Raw genomic sequence first — 26,281 nt, forward strand, 5'->3', positions numbered from 1 at the left:
TAAGACTCTTATTATCCAAGCAGTATGTGGCCCCTTATTCTTCCCACCAAAATGTAATACCTCACACTTATCTATATTGAAATTCATTTGCCAATTACACGCCCATTCTGCAAGTTTATTAATGTCTTCCTCAGTATTAACTACACCCCCTCAATTTGCTGTTGTCTGCAAATTTTGAAATTGTTCTTCCAATTCCAAATCGTTTATGTAAATGGTGAACAGCGGTCCCAGCACCGATCCTTGTGGAACACCACTTCCCATCTTTTGCTTGTCTGAGTAACTACCCTTAACTCCTACTCTCTGTTTCTGCTTTGTAGCCAGCTTGCTATCCATTCCGCTACTTGTCCCCCGACTCCACGTGCCCTGATCTTAGCCACGAGTCTACAATGCGGTACCTTAGCTGCAAAGGCCTTTTGAAAATCCAACTGCAAGTTTTACTTTTAAAGACAAAAAGCTTGACCATTTTGTAAAATAAAAGGGAATTTCAATCCTTCACTCTGCCCCAAAACTTCGGAATTTACTCTGAAGTTCAGAGCGTGATTGTTGGTTTGGATATAATTTAAATAAAATTAACATAAAAACCCACACAGACAATCTATAAAAATCTTTTTATTAGATTGGTCAAATCCATCTCTTCCAGTTGCAGTGATTGGTGCTGTTTTGTTGTTGAATGTTTTTTCTGCCCATCGTGCTTTGCTCGAAGAGCCTTGGTAAATCAGCACAGCAAAGGAAAATGTACTTTTTATTGTCTAACGGTTACTGCGTCTGATATCCTGCAGAAAAAGCATGACCGGCCACATTGCCCTGGTGAACCCCAAAACACTACAGACAAGATGGCAGCTCATCTCCATTCACAGTGGCGCTGGAGCGAGCTCCTTGTCACGCCGGGGGTGAGAGGAGTTTCTGCTGCCGTCCTCCTTGTATCCGACAAGGACCTACAGCACGAAAAGGGGGATAGAAAGGGAGAGGGACAGAGAGAGAGAGAAAGAGAGGCGCACCAGGAACTGACCAATGGCTCCTCCGTTTGGTCAATGTGTGGAATAGACTCCAGGGCAAAAATAAAGTTAATGCTCCATCAATTAGCAGCTGGAAAAACACCTGGACAGTAATAGGCTGAAGGTTAGATAGATTTTTGGACACTAAAGGAATCAAGGGACATGGGGATCGGGCAGGAAAATGCAGTTGAGGTAGAAGATCAGCCATGATCTTACTGAATGGCGGAGCAGGCCACTCCTGTTCCTGTTTCTCATGTTCTTAAATTCGGTGTGCAGGTTCACACAGGGCCTTGGAATGATGGGAGGGACTCACTGGCTCCAGCTGCTGACAGTATCGGGAATATCACACCAAAGACGAGGATGAATAACGAGGATGTAAGGTTACAGAAGACTTTCAGGAGTTTGCCTCCATTTACCTTTGGAGCTGCGTTAGAATTTCCACTGGGCCTTCCTTCAGTAGATTAAAGGGAGGAGTTCGAGTCCACGATTGAGAAGATTATACATGATTTGTGAGAGGTCCTGATGAGCCAAATGGCTGTTTCTTTTCCATATTTTCTCGTGTTCCTCTGGAATTTAAATTGGATGGAGGAGAAACCATAAATAGCTCGAGCCTGTGGTTCCCAGTCAGTGAGGTGGCTGGCCTCTACTGACTGGCTGCAGGGGAAAGTTACAAATTCCATAAAATCTTATTAAAACACCCACAGGAAATTTATCCAGCTCAGGAAATGTGGTCGACTATGTTCGAATTTTAGTAGGGAACGTACTATACGTGTCATTCGAAGGGACCTCCAGTTGCTATGGATGTATCTGTGTCCAGGACAATCGAAGGGACCCCCCAGTTGCTATGGATGTATCTGTGTCCAGGACAATCGAAGGGACCCCCCAGTTGCTATGGATGTATCTGTGTCCAGGACAATCGAAGGGACCCCCCAGTTGCTATGAACGTATCTGTGTCCAGGACAATCGAAGGGACCCCCCAGTTGCTATGGATGTATCTGTGTCCAGGACAATCGAAGGGACCCCCCAGTTGCTATGGATGTATCTGTGTCCAGGACAATCGAAGGGACCCCCCAGTTGCTATGAATGTATCTGTGTCCAGGACAATAGAAGGGACCCCCCAGTTGCTATGAACGTATCTGTGTCCAGGACAATCGAAGGGACCCCCCAGTTGCTATGAACGTATCTGTGTCCAGGACAATCGAAGGGACCCCCCAGTTGCTATGAACGTATCTGTGTCCAGGACGCTACAGCTCAGTTCGTCTGTGCTTGGCAAGGATCTGGTTGTAGTTCTTCTGTTTCTTTGGTTTGTATAGCAGTAGCTTGGAATATTCCACCAGCAGCAATCTCCAGTAGCAGGAAACGTCCTCCATCTGCAAGTGATCAAGGATGAACTGCCGGCCCCTGTGGGGGAGGGGTAAAGGTGCCCGTCAGGAACCGAGTTACATCTTTAAAAAGGACGAGAAATCTGACTCGGGCAACTATAGGCCCATTATCCCAGTGTTAATAACAGATAAAATAATGGAAACTATTCTACAGCGTAGGCTGGAGTATATCTTTAGTACAAAGCCTCCACAGATCCACTGTACAAGATTGGCAATATCATTTAGGTGGCTGTTGTGGAAAATAGAACGTTGTCACGGCACAGTCGGAGTTACTGTTGTGAGGTTGGGGTATGGTGCATTGTTGGGCACTGCAGAGGAAGCTTTAACTCTGCATCTCATCCAGCTTTTATCTGATGTCAGAGTACTGACACTGGATGCCTGAAATGAGAAGGTGGTCCATTCCCTCAAGTTAATGAGCACAAGATGTTATTCTAAGGTGTGACCAACAGTCACAAAACTGCAGCGGGATCACATGGCCAAAACTTAAACGAGAAACAAATACAGAATAACTACAAACACAAAGAATAATAAGCCAGAAAACTAGTAAAAAGGGAACAGATTTAAGAGAGTATGGTCTTAGTATTCGTGCCAGGTTCCACTGGTGATTTTTTTATTATACAGCTGCAGGATTTATACTCACCGCTCTGCGATCTCTTGGGCAATGCTGTCATTTTCCTTAAGGAACTGTAACAATTCCCTACAGGAACAGAGAAACAAATAAACACGTATTTCATTTCAGCCAGTAAATTTAGGAAAAGCGCCGCGGCTGCACGGTCGCCGGCCCCTGCGCACGCCGCGGCTGCACGGTCGCCGGCCCCTGCGCACACCGGGGCTGCACGATCGCCGGCCCCTGCGCACGCCGCGGCTGCACGATCGCCGGCCCCTGCACGATCGCCGGCCCCTGCGCACGCTGGCAGCTGCACGATCGCCGGCCCCTGCGCACGCCGCGGCTGCACGATCGCCGGCCCCTGCACGATCGCCGGCCCCTGCGCACGCTGGCAGCTGCACGATCGCCGGCCCCTGCGCACGCCGCGGCTGCACGGTCGCCGGCCCCTGCGCACGCCGCGGCTGCACGGTCGCCGGCCCCTGCGCACGCCGCGGCTGCACGGTCGCCGGCCCCTGCGCACGCCGCGGCTGCACGGTCGCCGGCCCCTGCGCACGCCGCGGCTGCACGGTCGCCGGCCCCTGCGCACGCCGCGGCTGCACGGTCGCCGGCCCCTGCGCACGCCGCGGCTGCACGGTCGCCGGCCCCTGCGCACGCCGCGGCTGCACGGTCGCCGGCCCCTGCGCACGCCGCGGCTGCACGGTCGCCGGCCCCTGCACGATCGCCGGCCCCTGCGCACGCTGGCAGCTGCACGATCGCCGGCCCCTGCGCGATCGCCGGCCCCTGCGCACGCTGGCAGCTGCACAATCGCCGGCCCCTGCGCACACCGGGGCTGCACGATCGCCGGCCCCTGCGCACACCGGGGCTGCACGATCGCCGGCCCCTGCGCACACTGGGGCTGCACGATCGCCGGCCCCTGCGCACGCTGGCAGCTGCACGATCGCCGGCCCCTGCGCACGCCGCGGCTGCACGGTCGCCGGCCCCTGCGCACGCCGCGGCTGCACGGTCGCCGGCCCCTGCGCACGCCGCGGCTGCACGATCGCCGGCCCCTGCACGATCGCCGGCCCCTGCGCACGCCGCGGCTGCACGATCGCCGGCCCCTGCACGATCGCCGGCCCCTGCGCACGCTGGCAGCTGCACGGTCGCCGGCCCCTGCGCACGCCGCGGCTGCACGGTCGCCGGCCCCTGCGCACGCCGCGGCTGCACGGTCGCCGGCCCCTGCGCCAAGACAAATTCCTCTCCCTTCCACAGAAGACAGAATCAGTGCTGTGAAATGCACTTGGGGAAGTCCAAACGTGACTGACAGCCAATTAAGACTCAGGCCTGCGTTTCCTGCAGGAGACGATCCAGTGATCTGCCACTGAAGCTGCTGTCCAAGCTCGAGTCTTACCGTACGTCAGAGAGGTCCTGATCGACAGGGACGTAATGCACCCATGGCTTCAGCTGCGGGTAAAAGAATTCCAGCCATTCACTTCCGACATGGAAAACCAGCGATCCGCACAGAAAGAGGTGCTTGAATCGAAAACTGGCCGCAACGCCTCGGAAATTAAATAAATACCTGGGAAAAAATAGAAATAGAAATCATAGACTCTCATTTTTTTAATTGAAAGCAGTAAGTTTAATTATTTCTCAATGTGTGAGGCAACAGGTGTAGCTAAATTAAAGATCACAGGCTGGCAGATCTCCTGGACTCAGCCAGGTCACTGAAGTTTCCCTCATTAACAAAGAGCATTTCTGTGATGTTGGTCTGGAGGTTTGCGAGGGGAGATTTGAAAGCCACAACCAAGCATTTCACAGGCAGCGCAGCAGCCCCACCACCCTCCATGTGGACTGGAGCTCGGAGCTTCAATGATGCCGGCTGCAGTAAGTCCTCGACCAGCAGATAGGGAAGGTTTCCCCTCCCAGGGGCTTGACCAGTCCTGATCGCAGAGGCACCCGGGAACGCTCCCGGATACGAGAGTCTGTTTGGAAGACGATCCTCACTTTGCAAGACTCCTTGGGCAAACATGTCATGGCTGTAGGAATCCAGGCTCTTCACTCCTCCTTGGGAAGTACAAGAGTTTTACTGCTGGAGAGGTGCCCTGTGCTTCGTCTCAGTCAGAAATACCAACTTTATATAGCATCTTTAACATAGTAAAACGTCCCAAGGCACTTCACAGGAGTGTAATCTTGACAAAAAACTTTGACAGCGAACCACAAAGAAATATTAGGACAGGTGACCAAAAGCTTGGTCAAAGAGGTAGGTTTTAAGGAGCGTCTTAAAGGAGTAGAGAGAGGCGAGAGGTGGAGAGGTTTAGGGAGGGAATCCAGAGCTTAGGGCCTGGCCGCCAACGGTGGGGCGAAGGAACGGGGGATGCGCACGAGGCCAGAATAGGAGGAGCGCAGAGATCTCGGAGGGTTGTAGGGCAGCAGGAGATTACAGAGATAGGGAGGGGTGAGGCCATGAAGAGATTTGAACATGAGGATGAGAGTTTTAAAACTGAGGCGTTCGGGAGCCAGTGTAGGTCAGCGAGCACAGGGGTGATGGGTGAACGGAACTTCACTCAACTGAACATCTGGAAAATGGGAAGAATGAAGCATTAAAAAAAAATCTATGCAATGTATCTTGTAGAAGCAGTGCATCGTGACAATCACAACTGGCCTTCACCGTGATACACTTGTTCACCGTGACACACTCCTTGTGCTAGTTCACAAGGATGGTGGGGAACTAAATCCACGAAGAACGAAGATGGTCCACAGCAAATTTGTGACAGAAGCTGAACATACGTGGGTCTGTGGTTTTAGGGTAAATACCACTGTCATGTACCCATTAGTCACTTCATCATTGCCTTTAATTCAACAGTCCAAAATCCACGCTAACAGTCGTCCTGATGATTGCATCTATTGAGCGAGGATTTCTTGCATGAAGTGCCATGTTGTATTAAACACTGAAAATGCCAGTCACTCAGCTGCATTTCAGCATGTGTGAATATAAACTACAGTGACAATAGGGAGAGTTCTGAGCTCAGGGGAGGCACCTTGATATGATATGGAACTGCTTAATGTTGCTTCAGTATCACATACGTCTTTGATTGTCTCTCCTCTTCCCTCCGCCCCACCCCCGTTGACAATCTGAGCTTGCTTCTACAGCAAAGTGGGCTGCTGAATTAAAGATAGAAACTGCTGAAAGTACGCAACAGGTCCATTACCGTCTGAAAGAGAAAAGACGGGATAATGTTTCATGCTCACTGACTTTTGATGAGTGGACCTGCCCGAAATGTTAACCTGACTTTTCTCTTTCAGGTGCTGACTGACCTGCTGCGTACTCCTGGGTTTTAATTATTATCCCAATTCTGCGGTGGGGGTCGGGGGGTCGGAGGGGGACTCTGCACGGGACGTGCTCAGCTGGCAGCGATAAGGTTTCGAACAACATACTTGTACTTGCAATGCTCCACCAACGGAATTTCTTTCGCAGGAGGTTTTCCCAGGGTATCCTGCAAATAAACCAAAGTAATACATCATCAGGCCAACAATTCATGGTCAAGATATAGGTGCAAAAACACCTTGCTTGGGCGTTCCCTTTGCGCTGGGAATTATGAATAAATCCGTCAGTAATGCTGGAGGTTGCATTTTTCTTTCCGGCGAAACTTTGATGTTTTTTCAGGTGAGGATTGTTGCTGCTGGAAAGTGCAACACTTCTTTTGTCACCCATCAAATCGGCATCAATCACTCCCGGCCGAGGAGGGTCAGATGGAAAAAAAAAGCCTCGCATTTATATAGTATTTATCATACCTCAGAAATAAAAAGAAAGGGAGACTTGCATTTATATGGCGCCTTTCGTGATGTCCCAAAGCGCTTTGCAGCCAATGAAGTACTTTTGAAGTGTAGTCACTGTTGTAATGTAGGAAACACGGCAGCCAATTTGCGCACAGCAAGATCCCACAAACAGCAACAAGAGTGTGACCAGATAATCTGTTTTAGTGACGTTGGTTGAGGGATAAATATTGGCCAGGACACCGGGGAGAACTCCCCTGCACTTCTTCGAATGGTGACATGGGATCTTTTACGTCCACCTGGGAGGGCAGACAGGGACTCAAGTTTATCGTCTCATCCATATACAGCAAAGCTTGTCACGTCCAATCAATGTGAATGCAGTGGCTGTTGTTATGAAGGCAAACATGGCACTCTTTCACACAGATCATCCCACAAACAGCAACCTAGTGAACGATCAGTTAATCTGCTTTTGGTGGCGCTGGTCAATGGAGAATTGCTGGCCCCAGGACATCGGGAGAACATCCTTCTCTCCTTCGAGCTGTGCCATGAGATCTTTAACATCCATTTGAAGTGGCAGATGAGATCTCTACAGTGAAGGTGCCGAGTAAATGTTCCATCCATCCACGCTGTCCCGTTAAGAGCTCCCCAGTCAGGGACAGCTGTACAGAAAAGGCTCCCTCTACTCTGCACCAACCATGTGACTTCATCCCATCCTCAGGAGAGTGGGCCCCTGCTGCACCACTGATTATTTCATTATCCCACACCAGCTACCCTACTTGTGGCCTCATTGCAACAACAACAACTTGCATTTATATAGCGCCTGCACCGTCATAAAATATCCCAAGGTTCTTCACAGGAACGTAATCAGACAAAAGAATTGACGGAGCCAAAGAAGGAGATATTAGAACAGGTCTCCGAAAGCTTGGTCAAAGAGGTAGGTTTTAAGGAGGAGATGGAGGCGCTGAGAGATTTAGGGAGGGAATTCCAAAGCTTAGGGCCCAGACGGCTGAAGGCACGGCTGCCAATGGTGGAGGGATAAAAATCGGGGATGCGGAAGATGCACATTAAATAAGGTTCCTCGCGTAATTCCGGTTTATACCAATAAGGAGCAGTCTTATACAGTGACTTTATGTACGCTATCAACTGGGTAGAGACTGCACTTCATGTAGGACTTCTTACACTAGACAAGAGACTATCATTCATCAACTAACTCCTGGACTTTACCTTTTCAGATTTCCAGGCTTGGTTTTTGGTGTACTCCGCATCTACCAGCAAGGGCTCCTTCCGAGACAGCAGAACAAGATGGTCTCGTTCAGAACTTGTCCTGAAATGGGAACAAACCAATTTCATCCTGTCAGCATAGCATGGCAGCAGAGTGTGTGTGTGTGTGTGTGTGTGTGTGTGTGTGTGTGCGCGTCATAGAGACACACACATGTACATACACCCGCGCACAGATCACAGTCCTCTGCGGTTATGTATGAACACGCGTGTGAGAGACTGATAGGAGGCTGTAATTACAGGGTGACAAGTTTATTTAGCTTCTATTATAAATGCGGAACTATGAATTTATAATGGGAATAGTGAACAGGAAGTGCACATATTATATATTAAATAAATATATGATTTTAAAATGGGGTGACCGATTATATCTATGCACCCTGGTCCAATTATCTCCCGCCCCTTAATCCCACTCCATCTGAACACTACACTCAGTCTAGACTCATTCTGTGCGGTGCCACTGGAGATTGACTGGTATACGAAATATTAATAATACCTAGACACACGCAGGTGAAGGTGATTAGATCTACAACAGATGGACTTCCACAATAGGACACTATCAACAGCAAAAATAGAAAAGCCACAAAAGATGGAAATCTGAAATAGAAAACAGAAAATGCTGGAAACATAACAAAATCTACCAAGACACTTTATTAGGGCCTGGGAGCCCCAGGAAGAAAGAAGGAGCGATTGAGAGGGTGGCCAGAAGCATGGCCAAAGAGGAAGCTTTTCAGGAGGCTTTCTGAAGATGGGAAGAGAGAGACGGCAAGACGAAGTGCTGGGATGTGATGGCTGAAAGGTCTGCCACCAATGGTGGATTGGAGGCAGGGAAGACGGGAATTGGAAGCGTGCAGCGTGCATGCTGGAACTTGGGGCCGGAGAGGATTGCCGGAGGAGCAAGGCCGTGGAAGAATCTGAAAATGATACTGAGGATTTTAAAGTCAATGCACTGGGGGAGGGGAAACTAACAGAGGCTGACAGAGTGGGGGCAATAAAGTTCAGGCTCAACTGAGATGGGATACAAACAGTCGAAATCTGGACACGGTGGAGCTTATGCAGATTAGAGCTCCAGAGGGCGGCAAGGACAGCGGTGGAGAAATCAAGTCAGGAAGTGACAAAGATATGCTTGATGATTTTGGTGAGCAGAGGACATGGATGGACAATGTTGTGAAAGTGAGCCGAGTCTAAAACCCCATATATAGTCCATGATTGAGCAGGACATTAAGAATGCACTGTTGGGCTCTTTTGGAGTGAGCAGTTGTGAAGTAGGATGGAATTGGAAATGGAGATGCAGTTTCTGATGGAAGCTGAACTGATGGCCTCAGTCATAGGAACATAGGAATTGCTAGATGAAAATGGACCAAGGTCCATCTAGTGCGCCTTCTCCCATCCTGGTAGTTGCATGATACAACAATAATGGAGTTGTTGACTAATCATAGCAATCAATCTCTCTACCAGTCTTGCCGAAGTTAAGGTTGGAAAAAGTTCAGGCTCATCCTTGACTATTTGTAGGACAAGCAGTTGGGCTGTATAACTTAGTCATGAGGTCAAGGATGGTGATGGAGGTCAAGGTCGGCATACATTAGGAAGTTGACCCGTGCTTCAGGATATTATCAAGGGGCATTATTTAAATGGAAGGTGATCTAAGGACTGAGCCTTGAGGCACAATGGAGATCTACTGGCTGCACTGGGACAGATAGAAGTGGAGCCATGATAGATTGGTACCACAGAGGAAAACCATAGTGGAGAAGTAATGGAAGAGTAAGGAGCAACCAAGGTCTGTGGAGAGGCAGAGGACAACGAGGAGCTACTGTGTGCCTCAGTAATTGAGGATATCATTGGTGACCGTCTCCGGTGATTCTAGTGCTGTGGGTGGGACAGAAAGATTACGGAATGGCTTAAGATGTGGATGCAGAGTTAGGAAATGATGAGAGGATCAGAGAATAAGAGATACTAATGGGTGAGATTGGTAGATCAGTAATGGAGAACTGCCGTATAACTCAATTTCTTTTTGGTTACGTGTTTTTGTGAATAATGTGCTCTTCAAGCCAAGAAACATTGGTGCTAGAGAACGGAACACTTTCCCATTTCTGTCAGTATTGCTCACTTTCGGCTCAGGTACAGCACGGATTAGATGCAGAGTTGAGCTCCCTCTGCTTTCCTCCAACAGTGTGCCTCGGCCCAAGCCTCAGAACATGCCCCCAACTGCACCAGTGCCACATCAGTCATTCTGTGGGTCTCTTGTGTTGATCTAACCTATTTTCACTGCAGTTTTTACAAAGGTAGACTATGGGATCAGCATTCATGCTGTGAATAGCAAGAGAAGCGTACACCAGTTTCAGGGAGACCAGGATTAGTAATCTAGTTTTACAGTGATTCCCAGCTACCATACGCTGTTAGGGGCTGCACTATAACTGATATAATTATTAACCTTACCGTGATCCTCTAAAGAAACCTTTTGAGACTTTCTTCTCCCAAGACCACTTTTCAGCAGATCTAGCGAAGGTGGAAAAAGGGTGATTAAGCTTTAAGTTGTAGGTGCTGTTCACTGTAAATACTTACCCCATATGTTATGTTCCACAAGATCAGGATTACATTACCACTGTACACTTCTTTTTGCTGCTTATTTGCAGTAGAACCCATTTAAAAGGGTAAAAGAAGAAGAAATGCCCATTGGGCCCACTGAGCCCGTTCTCTCTACATGCGCACTGTACGCTGACAGAGATTCTGCCTCATCCATTCAATCTGCTGAGAGAGGCAATCACAAGTACACCAGACAGAAAGACAAAGAAAGACAGACAGACAGAAAGAACTTGCATTTACACAGTGCCTTTCATGATCTCAGGATGTCCCAAAGTGCTTCACAGCCAATGGAGTACTTTTAAAGTGTGATCACTGTTGTAATGTAAGGAAACATGGCAGCCAATGTGCGCACAGCAAGACAATAAAAGACCAGATAATCTGTTTTTTTTTTAGTGATGTTGGTTGAGAGATAAATATTGGCCAGGACGCCGGGGAGAACTCCCCTGCTCTTCTTCGAAATAGTGCCATTGGATCTTTTACATCCACCTTAGGGGGCAGATGGAGCCTCGGTTTAGCACCTCATCCAAAAGACGGCACCTCCAACAGTGCAGCATTCCATCAGTACTGCACAGGGAGTGTCCGCCTAGATTATGGGGCTCAAGTGGGGCTTCTGACTCAGAGGTGAAAGTGTTACCACTGGACCCAGACTGACACCAAGAAGAAAAAGCTTCATGATCCCCAAGGTATTAATTAACAACATTTAAGAGGGGATTAAACATAGGAAAATATTAAATGGGGCAGGGAAATGGGATTAGAGCAGATAGCTCTGTTGTGGAGCTAATGTAGGCATGATGGCCAAATGGTGTCCCTGCTGAAATGGCAATAGACCAAAAGAACTCCTGGTCCTTCTATACTGTCAGTTCAGTACACATCAAAAATTTCTCAGGAACTTCTATAACATTCTTTGGGGAGGAAAATTATGGTAACTGTATTTGTAGGAGAGCAGCGGTGGAATTAGGGGAAAGAGGAACGATACTTTTGGTGGAGTAGCGTGTCTCAGGGTCATAGTGGTGGCATTATGCAGGGAAGCAGTGACTTTGGAATCAAAAGTGTCAGTGCTGGGAACCGAAGCAGCCCCAGAATAGGTGGCAGCCGGCCTACAACGGGGAAAGTGGCAATGGTTTTAGGAAGCTTGTGACGTGTGGCTTTACAGTTGCGTTTTAGGGGGAAAAAAAGCCTGAAAATACAATAGTCCAGTCTACTTAGGGTCAGTTATCTTTCAATCTGCAAATACAATAACCTGTGGAATCTGCAATATAGGAATCATCAAATTGCAATGGAATATTACATTCCTTAGAGAAGCTCCTTGCTGGATTGGAATTTAGTGGCAATATTGTCTGCACACATTACGTCCCAAAGCACTTCACAGCCAATGAAGCACTTCTGAAGTGTAGTCACTGATGTGATGTAGGAACAGTGACTACCCTTCAAAGGTACTTCATTGGCTGCAAAGCACTTTGGGACGTCCTGAGATCATGAAAGGCGCTATATAAATGCAAGTCTTTCTTTCTAGTGGAAGAGTGTGGTGTGGTTTGTAAGCATCAAGAATAAGAGGAAACTAAATCAGAGTCTACATTTCCTTTTAGTTCAGTTTGTGTGTGCTCTGTGATTATTGAAGCATCTAATCGTATCATAGACCGCCATGAGCATGTTGGGCCACAGACAGTATGACTGGCCTGCAGGGATGTGATTCAGTGAGGCTGGTCTGCCTGCCTTCCTTGGGCCCTCCATGCACCATCCCAACCACCAGATCCCACAGGCATAACCCAGATAAATGAACCAGAGTGAATGGCAGAGCCAGGGATAGAACTGAGAGTCTTTGGGCTGTGAGTCAAACACACCCACCACTTGTTCGGTCAGTCTCTATAAAGAGAGAGTTCTTTTAGCTCTGAGTCTGTACAGCAAATCTGACTCACGTTTTCAATTCCTTCCTCATTAGATCCCAACGTCCAAGGCCTGTGGGATAAATGGGCCACACTGCTGGACCTCCCTCCCAGAAGGTCCACGCGGGGTACATGATGTCATAGTATTCTGACGTCTGCAAGAGAGAAATAAGTTACAATTTTTAAACAAATGCACTGTAAAGGCAGAGTTATGGATTGTTTTGAATGTTTATCTTCCACCTACCTCACTCCGAACCTACTGCTCCACTCTAATGTAGAGAGTCTGGACTTTACGTAATCTTACTAACTTTCGCCCACAAATTCTGCTTCAATTTCGGTGTGAGCTCAAATCACTGCGTTGCTTCAGTCATAAAAAAGGAAGAAGTTCCCAACCTGAAGACTCTAAAGCTGGACACAGGCATCCAGTTTGAAAAACAACCCTCGACAACCACCCTCTGTCTTCTGTCGTCAAGCCAATTTTGTATCCAATTGGCTACCTCACCTTGGATCCCATGAGATTTAACCTTATGTAACAACCTACCATGCGGTACCTTGTCAAATGCTTTGCTGAAGTCCATGTAGACCACGTCTACTGCACAGCCCTCATCTATCTTCTTGGTTACCCCTTCAAAAAACTCAATCAAATTCGTGAGACATGATTTTCCTCTCACAAAACCATGCTGACTGTTCCTAATTAGTCCCTGCCTCTCCAAATGCCTGCTCTCCATGCCCTGGTCTCATGTTCCCCCTAGTTACCTCGTTCCCCATCCCCCTAGACTCACATTCCCTCACAGCTCCCCTTCCGCCTCTCAACTCATTTGTTGCCAGCTCTTGCCCAAAGGAAACAAAAAGACAAAATGGAATGATTCTGGTGGTGGACAGATAACATCTTCAGTTGTTAGCACCACCAAATATAACATTAGATTATGAAATAACTCTTCTATAAAATAGTTGCTATAGATACTGCAGGCCGCAAAACAGGGTGAGAATATATAAGCAAGTAAAAATGTTATATTACATAGAATTTACAGTGCCAATTAATTAGTCTTGGATGGTGTCGAGCTTCAAGTGTTGTTGTGGCTGTACACATCCAGGTGAGTGGTGAGAATTTCATCTCACTTCTAACTTGAGCCTTGTAAATGCTTGAGAGACCAGAAGGGTCAGGGTGAGCCACTTGTGGCACAGTATCTGGTCTTGTAGCCACAGTGTGATGTGGCTGATCAGGTTAAACCATATCTGGTGCTATTGAAGGTCAGGAGAGATGGCTGGGCATTCTCTGGTTCAAGGTGGTCATTGCTGGGACTTTCGTGATGCGAATGTTACCAGCCCAATCCTGGATGTTATCCTGGTCCTGCTGTAGGCTGGCAAGGGCTGCTTCATTATTGGAGGACTTGTGAATGAAGCTAACTGGAAAGTCAGCGAACAGCCCCCACTCCTGACCTTATGATGGGGGGAAGGTCAGTGATGAAGTAGCTAAAGTTGGTTGGTCCTAGGACACTTTCCTGAAGAACTCCTGCAGTGATGTCCTGGGGCTGTGACGATTGGCCACCGACATCTTCCTTTGTGTCAGGTATGACTCCTGCTACTGGAGCGTTTCCCCTTTGACTTGAGTTTTGCCGGGGCACCTGATGTCTTACTCATTCGAATGCTGCCTTGATGTCGAGGGCAGCTACTCTAACCTGTCCTCTGGCATTCAGCTCTTGCGTCCATGTCTGGATCAAGGCCATGGCAAGGTCTGAAACCAGGTGGCTCTGGCGGAACCCGAACTGAGCGTTGGTGAACAGGTTGTTGGTGATCAGGTGTCGCTTGATGGCAATATTGATGATTCCTTCCATACTTTACTGATAATTAGGAGGAAGCTGATAGGGTGCCAATTGGCCTGGTTAGATTAAATCAGGTTTTTTGTGGATAGGAAACACCTGGGTAATTTTCCACATTGTTGGGTAGATGCCAATGTCATAGCTGTAGTGAAACAGCTTGGCTAGGGGAGTGGCTAGCTCTGCCGCACAGGTCTTCAGTGCTAGTCAGGATGTTGTCAGGACTCAGCCTTTGCTGCAATCAACTATTCCAATGCTCTCCTGGCCAGCCTCCCATCTTCCATCCTCCATAAACTCGAACTCATCCAAAACTCTGCTGCCTGTATCCTAACTCGCACCAAGTCCCGTTCACTCATCACCCCCTGTGCTTGCTGACCTACATTGGCTCCCGGTCCAGCAACACCTTGATTTAAAAATTCTCATCCTTGTTTTCAAATCCCTCCATGGCCTCGCCCCTCCCTATCTCTGTAACCTCCTCCAGCCCTACAACCCTCTGCACTCCTCCAATTCTGACCTCTTGCACAACCCCAATTTTCATTGCACCATCGTTGTCGGCCGTGCCTTCAGCTACCTAGGCCCTAAATTCTGGAATTCCCTCCCTAAACCTCCTCTCTATTCTCCTTTAAGGCGCTTTTTAAAACATGTCCTTGACCAAGCTTTTGGTCACCTGTCTTACTATCTCCTTCTTTGACTCGGTGTCAAATTTTGTTTCATTATCGCTCCTGTGAAGCGCCTTGGGACGTTTTACTACATTAAAGGTGCTATATAAATGCAAGTAGTTGTTGTTGTTCTGTGTTTTCAGCCACTTCTTAATGTCACCATGGAGTGAACCATTTGGCTGGATGCTGGCATCTATGATGGTGATATTTGCAGATTGAATAACACTCAAGCCCTGCACAAAGATTAGCTCACGCCATCACTGCTTGAGCACTGTGCATGCAGAGGTGCTGTCTTTCGGATGAGATGTTAAATCGGGGCCCCATCTGCCCTCTCAGGTGGACGTAAAAGTTCCCATGGCACTGTTGGAAGAGGAGTGGGGCGGGTGGGGGGAACTCCTGGTGTTTTGGCCAACCTTTATCAATCAACATCACTAATATAGCGTGTCTAGTCATTTAGTTTATTGGTGTTTGTGGGTGTGCGCAAATTGGCTAATGCGTTTCCCTACATTACATGTGACTACACTTCAAAGAGTACTTCAATGCCTGCAGCATCCTGAAAGGTACTGTATAAATGCAAGTTCTTTTTTTTTGTGAACTCTATGAGAGGGAGAAACTCTATAGGCAGAACTTCAGTGTCACCCAGAAACTGGAGATGTGCGATTTGTATAAACTCCAGGTTTGAAAGCTGGTCGATGTTCATCGCTTCCTTCTCCACTTACCTTGCTGAAGGATAAAACAGGCCTGATGGGCTTCATCCACTTTGCAACCTGAGGGTAGTCTCTGACGTTGAGCACAAATTCCATGTCAGGGAGTTCGTTGATTAGTTCCAGTATAAAATGCTCTACCCCACTGCATCTAAACTCCAAACAGAAAGAGGTTAAAGTCAATCAGCTGACTTAGTGCCTTATCAAAGATCAACAGTGTTTGAGCTACAAATGGAGAGAGATAGAGAGAGAAAAATATATAAAAACGTAAAATGCTGTACATTAGCGCTCCAAGGCATGTCGCCAGAGCGGGGAGATAGATCAGTGTGTCTTTAGCTTCATGTTTTTATTATAGATTCTCCTGTTAGTTTTGGCTTGCTAGATTTTAGTTTTCCAGTTTTTCTTTCCCAACAGCATTTTTTTCATTTCAGTTTTCCTGAATGAAAACCACTCTGGGCAAAATGCAGATTCAAACTCGAAATGCACAGGGCCCCATCTCAAGCACTTTGCCGCAGGGAGCGGCACCAAACGACTGGTGAGCTTCTCCCAGTGATGGGGTTAAGGACAATTAGATAGACTAGCTCCACCAGATGTGCTTCTTGGATGCGAGGGCTGCATAGGGGAAACAGATAGAGGAAAAGCAAAGATTTGAAATGCCAGACACGTGCTTTAGAAAGGGAAAAGCTAAACTGGAGATGAAACAGAGAAAACTGGTTCTGCTGAAGGATCTATCTTCATTCTTACACTCACATGGCCTTGTGTTTGAAACTATAGCCTTGTTTGTACAGAAAGCTTTAAGTTTGTAAAGAGAGCTTTAATATTATCTACTAGATGCTCATACTCCTACCCAATAACTTCCACAAATTTTACTGAAAATCTAATCCAATGAATATTTTAACTGGATACAGATACTTTAAAAAAAAAGTGGAGTTAATTGCCTTTATCATGGGGTATATACCCCCATTCACTAATGTTCGTGGATAAACTCACAATGTACTTCTTCACTAACATTGGTAAACAGAGGGAAATGTACCCCAATGCTAGCAATATATACCTGCTCTTCTATCCAGAAGACTGCAGTACAAATTAATTCCCTGTTGGAAAAGTGTGCAGAGGGGAAAAGGACTTTAAAATCTAGCTGCTCCGGGGAAAAGAACAAGGTTTGAAAGTATACCCTTAACAGTAAAATTCTCAATGAAATAAAGGAACAGAGATCTAGGGGTGCAGACACACTGATCCAGGGGTGCAGTCACACAGATCTGCAAAAGCAGGATCGCAAGTGGAAAAAGCCACAGAAAAGGCAATTGGGATTTATGTAAAGGAGCATTCAATAGAAAAGTAAGGCAGTGATGATATCTGTAGAAAACTGGTTAGATCACAGTTGGAGTACTGTATGAAGTTCTGGGCACATTATTTTAGGAAGAATATTGCATTCATGAAAAAGGTACAATGTAGATTCCCTAGGATGTTACTGGGGCTTAAAGGATTACTGCAGAAGAGGCTTAAGTGGCTGAATGGCCTACTCCTGTTCCTATGATATTGTTATGATGAGACTTGGAAAGCCTAGGATTGTATTCATGGTAGAGAAAGTTAAAGGGAGATCTACTAGCAGTTTAAAGTTTGACAAGGACTTGTGAGGGTATGTAAAAAGTGCAATATTATTCCCAGTGGTCAGTGAATTGATAACAAGGGGGCACAAACTCAGTGTTAGTACTGAAAGATAAAGGGGAGGTTAGAAGAATTTTTCACACAAAGGTTCTTGGAATTATGCAATACATTACTGCAAGTGGCTGCTGGAGTTTCTCAATCACAGCATTTAACAGAAAATTGTACAAACACTTGAAGAGGAAAAATATTAAAGAGCAGGGGATAGCTCCAATGTGGAGATAATGCTGGCACAGGCACAATGGACCAAATGACCAACTTCTGTCCTGGAATTTCTGAATTTATAATTCAAATTGTTCACAATAGTAAAGGAGTCGAGTACCAGGGACACAAAAATGAGTAAGTTACATAGAATTTACAGCACAGAAACGGGCCATTCGGCCTGACTGGTCTGTGCCGGTGTTTATGCTCCACATGAGCCTCCTCCCTCCCTACTGTATCTCACCCTATCAGCAAATCCTTCTATTCCTTTCTCCTTCATGTACTTATCTATCTTCCCCTTAAAGTTAGGTGTAATTTTTTCACCCAAAGGGCATTACAGCTGTGGAATAAGTGGTGGTGTAAATGGGTTTGAGAGGCAAATAGGCCTCCTTCTGAAAAGAGAAGGGATTATGGCAAGATGGTGGGTAGGATGGGGTTGAGATCGATCAAGAAGAGAAGGGCTTGTTTGGGAAATTGGCCTTTACCTGTTTCTAAAAATTATTTTCCTTACTTGTACATTTCCTGAAAATTAGCTCCTTGAAAAGTAACCTGGTTTTGTATATTATTGAACAATACACACAACTATCAACATCCAACTAATATCATATTTTAAATGTCCAACTAATATATTTTAATATATGCTGAATGTAGGATTTCCCATTAATCAAAAACTGGCCAAAAGCATAAATAGTCCAACTAATCACACACAAAATTGAAACCGTATGCATGTACTATAAACAAGAGATATTTATATAGCGCTCATGTAAAAGGATACCTCAGAATGCTTGCACGACCTGGGAGGTGGGCAAGAGGGATTAAGAGAGACACATTCGAATAGGTGAGCTTTTCGGAGGCTTTTGAAGACAGGGAGAGGGGTAGTTAGGCAAACTGGTTTTGGAACTGAGAGAGTGCCAGAGGGCCAGGGTAAAATGACGGAAGGATTAACCTCCAGTCGTGGAGCATCGACCAAACTGTAACCCAGAGTTTGAGGATTGCAGGGTGCGGGCTTGGGACATATGACTCGAAGACAGAGTGCAGCAAAGCCATTTAAAAGGGGATGAGGATATTGAAGTCAATTCACTGGGACAAAGGGGTGAATTGTGTGGACGAGTTTGTGTCACAGAGTTCTGAATTACCCAATGTTTCGGGAGAATAGAGGCGGGGAAACCAGCAAGGAAGCCATTGGAGAAATCAATCCTTGAGATGAACACATGGATTAGCGTTACAGCAGCAGAGTGGGAGAGGTGAGGTGTCAGGGCTAATGTTCCAGAAATGGAAAGAGGCAGAACCGGCAACAGACTGGATATCAGGTTAAAAAGTTCAGCTCAAGGCCAAAGACCAGGGATTAAGTTCAGAACCATTGTCTGATCTCCAACTTCAATCTTTCCTTATCCTATTGCGCAACTCACTTCTAGTATATGCTACTGAAGGTTTTACCCATTCTTCACTGCATGTTAGGATGTCTGTCTGAACAAGCAGCATTACAGATGGTGGAGTCAGGTCTCCGGTGGTTAGCAGATGTTGGAGAATTTCATGGTCAAAAATCTCTCAAGGAAAAGACTCTACGCTGTGGTTCATTTCAGTCCTAGAATAAATGCACCAAATCCCAGCAGGCTAGGCCGCTCTCCCACCTGGCAGGGAACATGCAGTCGTCTTGGCGATACAGCTTGCCCTTTATTATCTGGTAGTGAGTCCCCACGTCTTGACTGACAGTCTCCGCCATCATGTCACTGGAGATCCCTTGCTGGAAGGGTGAAAGGTCATCCTTTAGGACACTGGGTAAAAATATGTATATTAAAAAAAAAGGGTCATTAAAAAAAAGGCTCACTGTTCAAAGATTTTCATTTATATTTTTCCAGTCTATATTACCATCTTCACAGCAAACACCAATAGTCTATTGACGCATTTGTACCCTTTGGGGTCTGAGTTAACAGTGAGGCTGTGCACCCACTTTTGAGGAGTATGACCGACATACAAATCACAAGCATCGCACATCTGACAGCATTTTTACAAGCAAAGGTGCACCGGTAACTCTGTGAACTGAGGTAAAACATTCAAACCATTGCACAGATGAAGTTAGGGTGGATGTAATTCATTCAGGGGAACAGTGAGAGAATGCAACAATACTTCAGACACGTCATAAATTTTTTTTAAGGGTAGATCCTCTGAGTCTCTCGCACGCCTCGAGCGAGCATCGGGAAATTGTGGGGGGTTCTCTGCCTGCCGTTTGCCATCTATGATTTGCTCAGGTCTTGCATGTATGAGGGCCCTGAAACTTTACCCTTAAATCTTCACTGGTGTTAAAAACTACCACCAGGAACTAAGCACTCATGTTTTCTGTGGGGAGGGTTGCAGTTCATCACCTGAGGTGGTGGTGGTGAGAATTCATCTTCTTACATTTTTTCTCAGCAATGTGGGTAACACTAGCAAGGCCGCATTTATTGCCCCTGAGAAAGTGATGGTGGTGAGCCACCTTCTTGAGAAATTGTTTTTACAACTGAGTAGTCTGTTAGGCCACTTCAGGGAACATTAATAATCAACCACATGGTGTGGTATTGGAGTCACATGCTGGCCAGACCAGGTAGGGGTGGCAGAGTCTGTTCCCTTAAGAACATCAGTGAATCAGATGGGTTTTTAATGGCATCTTTGGTACTCATTCTCCCAGTGCCAGCCCACAGGTTAACAGACTTATTGAATTTAATTTCACAACTTGGCCCGGTGGGATTTGAACTCCCAACCTCTGGCTTGCTGGCCCAGTAGCAGGTAAAAAGTTGCAGCTAGCAGCAGCAGGAGATGCGGTAGTTTGCGTGTTGCAGAGAAGGTCGTTTCCCCAGTGAGTTGGGCAAAGTGCAATCTGTCTGCCTGCTATGGGAAGGAGATCATCTGGCCCCTGTTGAGGAGTTGCAGCAATATGAGATATTGTGTTTGGCTCCTCCTGCCCCGACTCCATGGATGTGTTGGCCTCAATCTGATACCTGCCACCAGAGGCTTCATCAAGAGGACAAAGAGGAGAAGGGGTAGGGCAGAACCTCATCTGATCCCCGACTGGAGGGTGAAATGCGAGGGAGCTGAAGCCATTGGCGGCCACAGTTGGGAGGGAAGTGATAATCTTAAGACATAATTCAAAAACTATAATACACATTAAAAAGACTAGACAGACTATTCTAGAATGTGAGATGCACCGTTGGTGACAGCTGCAGTTGCGCTGGGTACAGGGTTGGTAAGATCCCACAGCTGCTGATATCCGGTCTGTGTATTTTTGCCAATTTTCATCTAAAAAAAATAAAGACGACAGTGTTGTAGTTAAGAAATGCCGAGTGAATTCAACAGCATGATTCTGGCTGAATTAAGAGCGATGCCAGTAATTCCAACCCGTCCCCTCATTGCCTTGTTACAGCATGTGGGCCTGATTCCCATGGAGTCCAATACATCAAATATGTGAACCCACCAATACAAAAAGGTTACTAGTAAATATGTTAATTTTTAAAAAAAAGCAAACTTGTGGATCTTTTGGAAATTCCATATTCCACCAGCAAAGACACTTCTGTTGCAATAAGACCTGAAAAGGATGTTCACCCGAGAACCTTATTCAGTCAGACCGTAAGGATGGCTGTTTGGGAAATGGAATTCGCACTGATGAGGTTTGGATCGGTGTAAGTGTAGAAGGAGTTTTACTCTTTACTCTGCGTTAGGTGTGCTGCACCTCACTTGGAAGCGGTTGGTGTTAACACTGGGTGGAAAAATGTTCTATTTCCTACCGACATCCCTAACTTGACGAGCACAAACATTAACAGGTGAAGCGAGGTATCGCCTACGCAAAGACTCTACGGGGAAAGGCCACCTGTGTAAGGCCATCCCACTTTGTATTGTACAGAATGTATCAGAAGATATGTATTGTGTTTTGAATTGTAATAATGGGATCAGAGTGTGTATGATCTGTATTGTATTGTTTGAATTGTAATTGTGTATTTACATTGAACTGTGTGTATCCTTAAATTTTATGAAATATTTTGAAATATATATAAAAAACACCTTGGGGTGTGTAGCAGGAAGAATTTAAAAGTTCAGATAGTTACATATTCAACACCGTCAGCAGTGAGTCACTTTCACCAGTGGTTACTGGGTAACTCTCCAGACTGATACATGTGTTTGCAGCTTTCCCAAAATTACCAGTGTAGTGCAGATTCACCAGAATAATACCGAGGCTTAAATTACAAGGACAGGTTGCATAAATTTGGCTTGTATTCCCTTGAGTATAGGAGATTGAGGGGTGATCTGATTGAGGTGTTTAAAATGTTAAAAGGATTCGATAGGGTAGATACGGAGAAACTATTTCCTCTGGTGGGGGAATCAAGGACAAGGGGGCACAATCTTAAAATTAGAGCTCGGCCAGTTAGGAGTGAAATCAGGAAGCACTTTTTCCACACAAAGGGTAGTGGAAATCTGGAACTCTCTCCCCAAAAGGAGGTGGATGCTGGGGGTTAAATGGAGCTTTCAAGACTGAGATTGATAGATTTTTGTTGGATAAGGGTATCGAGGGATGTGGAGCAAAGTCAGGTAAATGGAGTTGAGGTACAGATCAGCCATGATCTGATTGAATGGCAGAGCAGGCTTGAGGGGCTGAATGGCCTATTCCTGTTCCTAATGTTCCCACTATAGAAATTACAGCTGCATGGAATGAATGCAATGAATTAATACAGTGTTTCTCACTGCCTGTTTACTACAGCTTGCTCGCTCTGTAGTGCAGCAGTGCCACCATCAGGCAATTCCGATACTCCAGTTGTATCTGGCTCGGCCAGTTCTACTGAGAATTGAGTTTCCTCGCGTCAACCAGCCTTGTACCAGCATGTGCAGTACTGTTTAGTACGGAGGTGACACAAAGTTTGAACTCTTGGCGACCAATCAGGCACCAGTCCCCGTCTCACTTTTTAGAATTTCCTGCGAGTAATCTTTGCAATCGTACATTCTTATTCATGATTACGTTTCCAAATGCGTCCTCTATATCCCAATTCTTATTCTTCCAAAGCATTAAATGCAACACATAACTTTGTACAAAAAAAAACATGTAATTACACCAGCTGAGTAGGTTAACTTGCAATGTATCTCTTTGGTTCTGACTGTTGCTGGACAGTCGTTCATCATGTTGGGGCTGCTTCACTGTACAAGGATTAACTCTACAAATGTTTTTGTTACAGACTTACTCTGTCTTGCTAAGAATACAAATGAAAACAGAAGCACTGGTTCTCCTTACAAAGACTGCTTAGAACTAAATCTGCTTCAAACCTTTCCATGCAGGTTTCAAATATAGGGACTGATGCAGATCTTGTTAGAGACAGACACATACATGCAAGCACAACAAACCTCCGAAGAATGTTTTAAATGTTTAGGTTTGGAATGGTCTAAGTAACTGCCCACCGCTACAATCTCAATGATAGATTTATCTGTTAATAGTACAAGAGCTTTTATTTTCTATGATGTCGGGGAAATTGCTGATACCACCAACTAATATGAAAATTAACTAAAAAGCAAAAAACCATAAATCTGAAAGAAAATTAGTAAAAGCTGGGAATACACATCAGTCAGCATCTGTTCTTTCCACAGATGTTTACTGACCTGCTGTACGTTTCCAGCTTTTACTGTTTTTGTGAAAATCAACTATTTGCACTAACAGTTCCTACTATTAGATTTCCATTTTAATGCAGTTTCTAATAAGAGAATGCATCACTCTGCTGGGAATCCACAGATACAGTGTGTTAACTTAGCTAGTAAGGTTTTTGGCTTTTGCCCAAAGTATTGCAGCTTCAAACCACAGCTAAAGAAAGAACTTGCATTTATATAGTGCTTTTCACACCCTCAGGACATCTCACAGTTAATTAATTACTTATGAAGTGAAATCCCTGTTGTTTTGTAGTCAAATGCAGCATCAAGTTTGTGCATCAGATCCCACAAATATAAACGAGACAAATGAGCAGTTAATCTGGGTTTTTTAAAAATTGTGTTGGTTGAGGCATAAATGTTTGCCAGGATGCCAATAGAAATGTCAAATGGTGGCAGGACCTTTTACGTCCACCTGAACAGGCAGATAGGGCCTCGGTTTAACGTCTCATCTGAAAGATGGCACCTCTGACAATGCAGCACTCCCTCAGTAATGAAGCGTCAGCACCTCCAGGGTCAAAAGTGAATCATGCCCAGTCCCCACATTAATTTCTAGTACTGTACCTTGCATTGCCTACCTCCCTCTCCCTATGATAACTCTGCATCAGTCCCGATGATGTCCTGGGAGCCCTGTGTTCACATCTGGTTGAACGCCTTCTACCCTGCACTGGCCCCCAAGTACTCTGCCCAGTGCTATTGACTGGATCCCCCCAGCATTGTGCCGAGTGCCCACCACTGCCTCTCCCCCAGGTGTTTCCCACCCCCCACAACCATGTCTCTGAACTCTCACTAAGCCCTCCAACAATTACAGCCAAAAAACTGGTAGGTGACTAGTTCTCATAGCACTATTCAGAGAATAGGGGAGTTCTCTTGAACAGTATAGAATCATAGAAAATTTACAGCACAGAAGGTGGCTTTTCAGACCATGCCGGCCGAAAATGAGCCACCCAGCCTAATCCCACTTTCCAGCACTTGGTCCGTAGCCCTGTAGGTCACAGCACCACAGGTGCACAACCAGGTACTTTTTAAAATGAGTTTGAGGGTTTCTGCCTTTACTTGTTTACCCCTCAACTAACATCACTAAAACAGATTATTTGGTCATTCATTGCTAATTGTGGGACCTTGACTACACTTCAAAAGTACTTCATTAGTTCTGGAGCATTTGGGATGTCCTGAGGTCATGAAAGGCTGTATATAAATGCAAGTTAGTTCTTTCTTTCCTCCTGTGCCCTGCCCCATGCCCAGCACTCCCCACCCCCCACTTCGGAGCAGTGCTCCTGGTTCCTCCCCCAGGTGCTCTACCCCCAAGTTCTCCACCTCTGGTGATGCACTCCCTGGTCTCCCCCTCCACAGTGCTGTGCTATCCCGGGCACTGTATCCCCTGTTCTCCCCCCCCCGCCCCCCCAGGCACTGTATCCCCTGTTCTCCCCCCCCCGCCCCCCCAGGCGCTGTATCCCCTGTTCTCCCCCCCGCCCCCCCCCCAGGCGCTGTATCCCCTGTTCTCCCCCCCGCCCCCCCCAGGCGCTGTATCCCCTGTTCTCCCCCCCCCGCCCCCCCCAGGCGCTGTATCCCCTGTTCTCCCCCCCCCGCCCCCCCCAGGCGCTGTATCCCCTGTTCTCCCCCCCCCGCCCCCCCCAGGCGCTGTATCCCCTGTTCTCCCCCCCCCCCGCCCCCCCCAGGCGCTGTATCCCCTGTTCTCCCCCCCCCCGCCCCCCCCAGGCGCTGTATCCCCTGTTCTCCCCCCCCCCCGCCCCCCCCAGGCGCTGTATCCCCTGTTCTCCCCCCCCCCCGCCCCCCCCAGGCGCTGTATCCCCTGTTCTCCCCCCCCCCGCCCCCCCCAGGCGCTGTATCCCCTGTTCTCCCCCCCCAGGCGCTGTACCCCCTGTTCTCCCCCCCCCAGGCGCTGTACCCCCTGTTCTCCCCCCCCAGGCGCTGTACCCCCTGTTCTCCCCCCCCAGGCGCTGTACCCCCTGTTCGCCCCCCCCAGGCGCTGTACCCCTGTTCTCTCCTCCCCCACCCTGTGCTGTACCTCCTGTTCTCTTCTCCCCCCCCCCCAGTGCTGTACCTCCTGTTCTCTTCTCCCCCCCCCCCCCCCAGTGCTGTATCCCCTGTTCTCTCCTCCCCCACCCTGTGCTGTACCCCCTGTTCTCACCCCCCCTCCCCTATCCACCATTCTGCCCGGTCTCCTTTATCATTCTAGCCCGAATGCCCGAGTTCGAGGAGCCGCTACCCGGACCCATCTCCCGTCGTGGTTGGAGTGACCGGCCCGGCCGTGAGCCGCTTCACCTGCTCCATCGCTGCTGCCGGCCGCCCACAAACTCCGACACCACAGAAGCGCCGCCAGCAGTCGCCATCTTGCCGCCATCGCACATTGCGCCTGCGCACATCTATCGCTCCGTGATCCATTGATCAGGCTCGTTACCATAGAGACGAAGCAGAGGCCTAGATTTTCCAAGTTGGAAACCAGCAGATAAATGGGGATCCCACAGTACCTTACTCTACTGGAAATAAATAATCACTCATTTCTTTTACCTCTTAAAATACAAGTGTAGCAAATGCAAAGTTATAAATAAAGTACCCCGTTTTGCCAAATCCAAAACCTATGGTGTGGGGGTTGCTTCATGGTTTGAGGTCTGATAATTCCTTGGTTGCTGATGAAAATGACTGAAAACCATAACCAATAAAATAACAAGGGGCATACGTTTAGAGTCAGTATTAGACTCAAAGGAGCAGGTTAATTTTTTTTCACAATTATTAACGTAAAGAATGCATTAGCAGGAGTAGCTACCCAAGTTGAGTCAATTACAACATTGAATTGGAAATCAGGGGGTTGCCAACCCTCTGGGATTGTCCTGGAATGTCCAGGAATTAAAGATTCATCTCCTAGATAGTGATATGATAAATCATGGGCCATTTAAAAAGTGTTTTTTAAAATTTCCTTTTAACACTTTGTTAATTAGCTATAAAAATATTGGAGTTGGGGAAAAAAGCTGTTTAACTTGGCAGGACAGTTGAAGGCAGGAGACCATGTGTCAAAACTTCCAGGAATACATCCAACCAGAGTTGGCAACCCTGAGCACTAGAAGAAGAAGAAATATATTA

General features: G+C 46.9%; 1 protein-coding gene across 1 annotated transcript; it reads right to left on the minus strand.

The window, feature by feature from the left end:
- Positions 1 to 589: 589 nt before the first annotated feature.
- On the minus strand, positions 590 to 25,550 carry poglut1 (protein O-glucosyltransferase 1). The gene is made up of 11 exons (XM_068000202.1): positions 25,466 to 25,550; positions 20,707 to 20,797; positions 19,156 to 19,299; positions 15,674 to 15,809; positions 12,512 to 12,633; positions 10,449 to 10,508; positions 7,959 to 8,058; positions 6,396 to 6,454; positions 4,372 to 4,539; positions 3,018 to 3,074; positions 590 to 2,396 (listed from the first exon to the last, which is right to left on the minus strand). The coding sequence occupies exons 1-11, from the start codon at positions 25,542 to 25,544 to the stop codon at positions 2,240 to 2,242; spliced, it is 1,173 nt and encodes a 390-aa protein (XP_067856303.1). The 5' UTR covers positions 25,545 to 25,550; the 3' UTR covers positions 590 to 2,239.
- Between the last annotated feature and the right edge of the window lie 731 nt (positions 25,551 to 26,281).

Source organism: Heptranchias perlo, chromosome 19 (genome assembly GCF_035084215.1).
Source record: "Heptranchias perlo isolate sHepPer1 chromosome 19, sHepPer1.hap1, whole genome shotgun sequence".
Lineage (NCBI taxonomy): Eukaryota > Metazoa > Chordata > Chondrichthyes > Hexanchiformes > Hexanchidae > Heptranchias > Heptranchias perlo.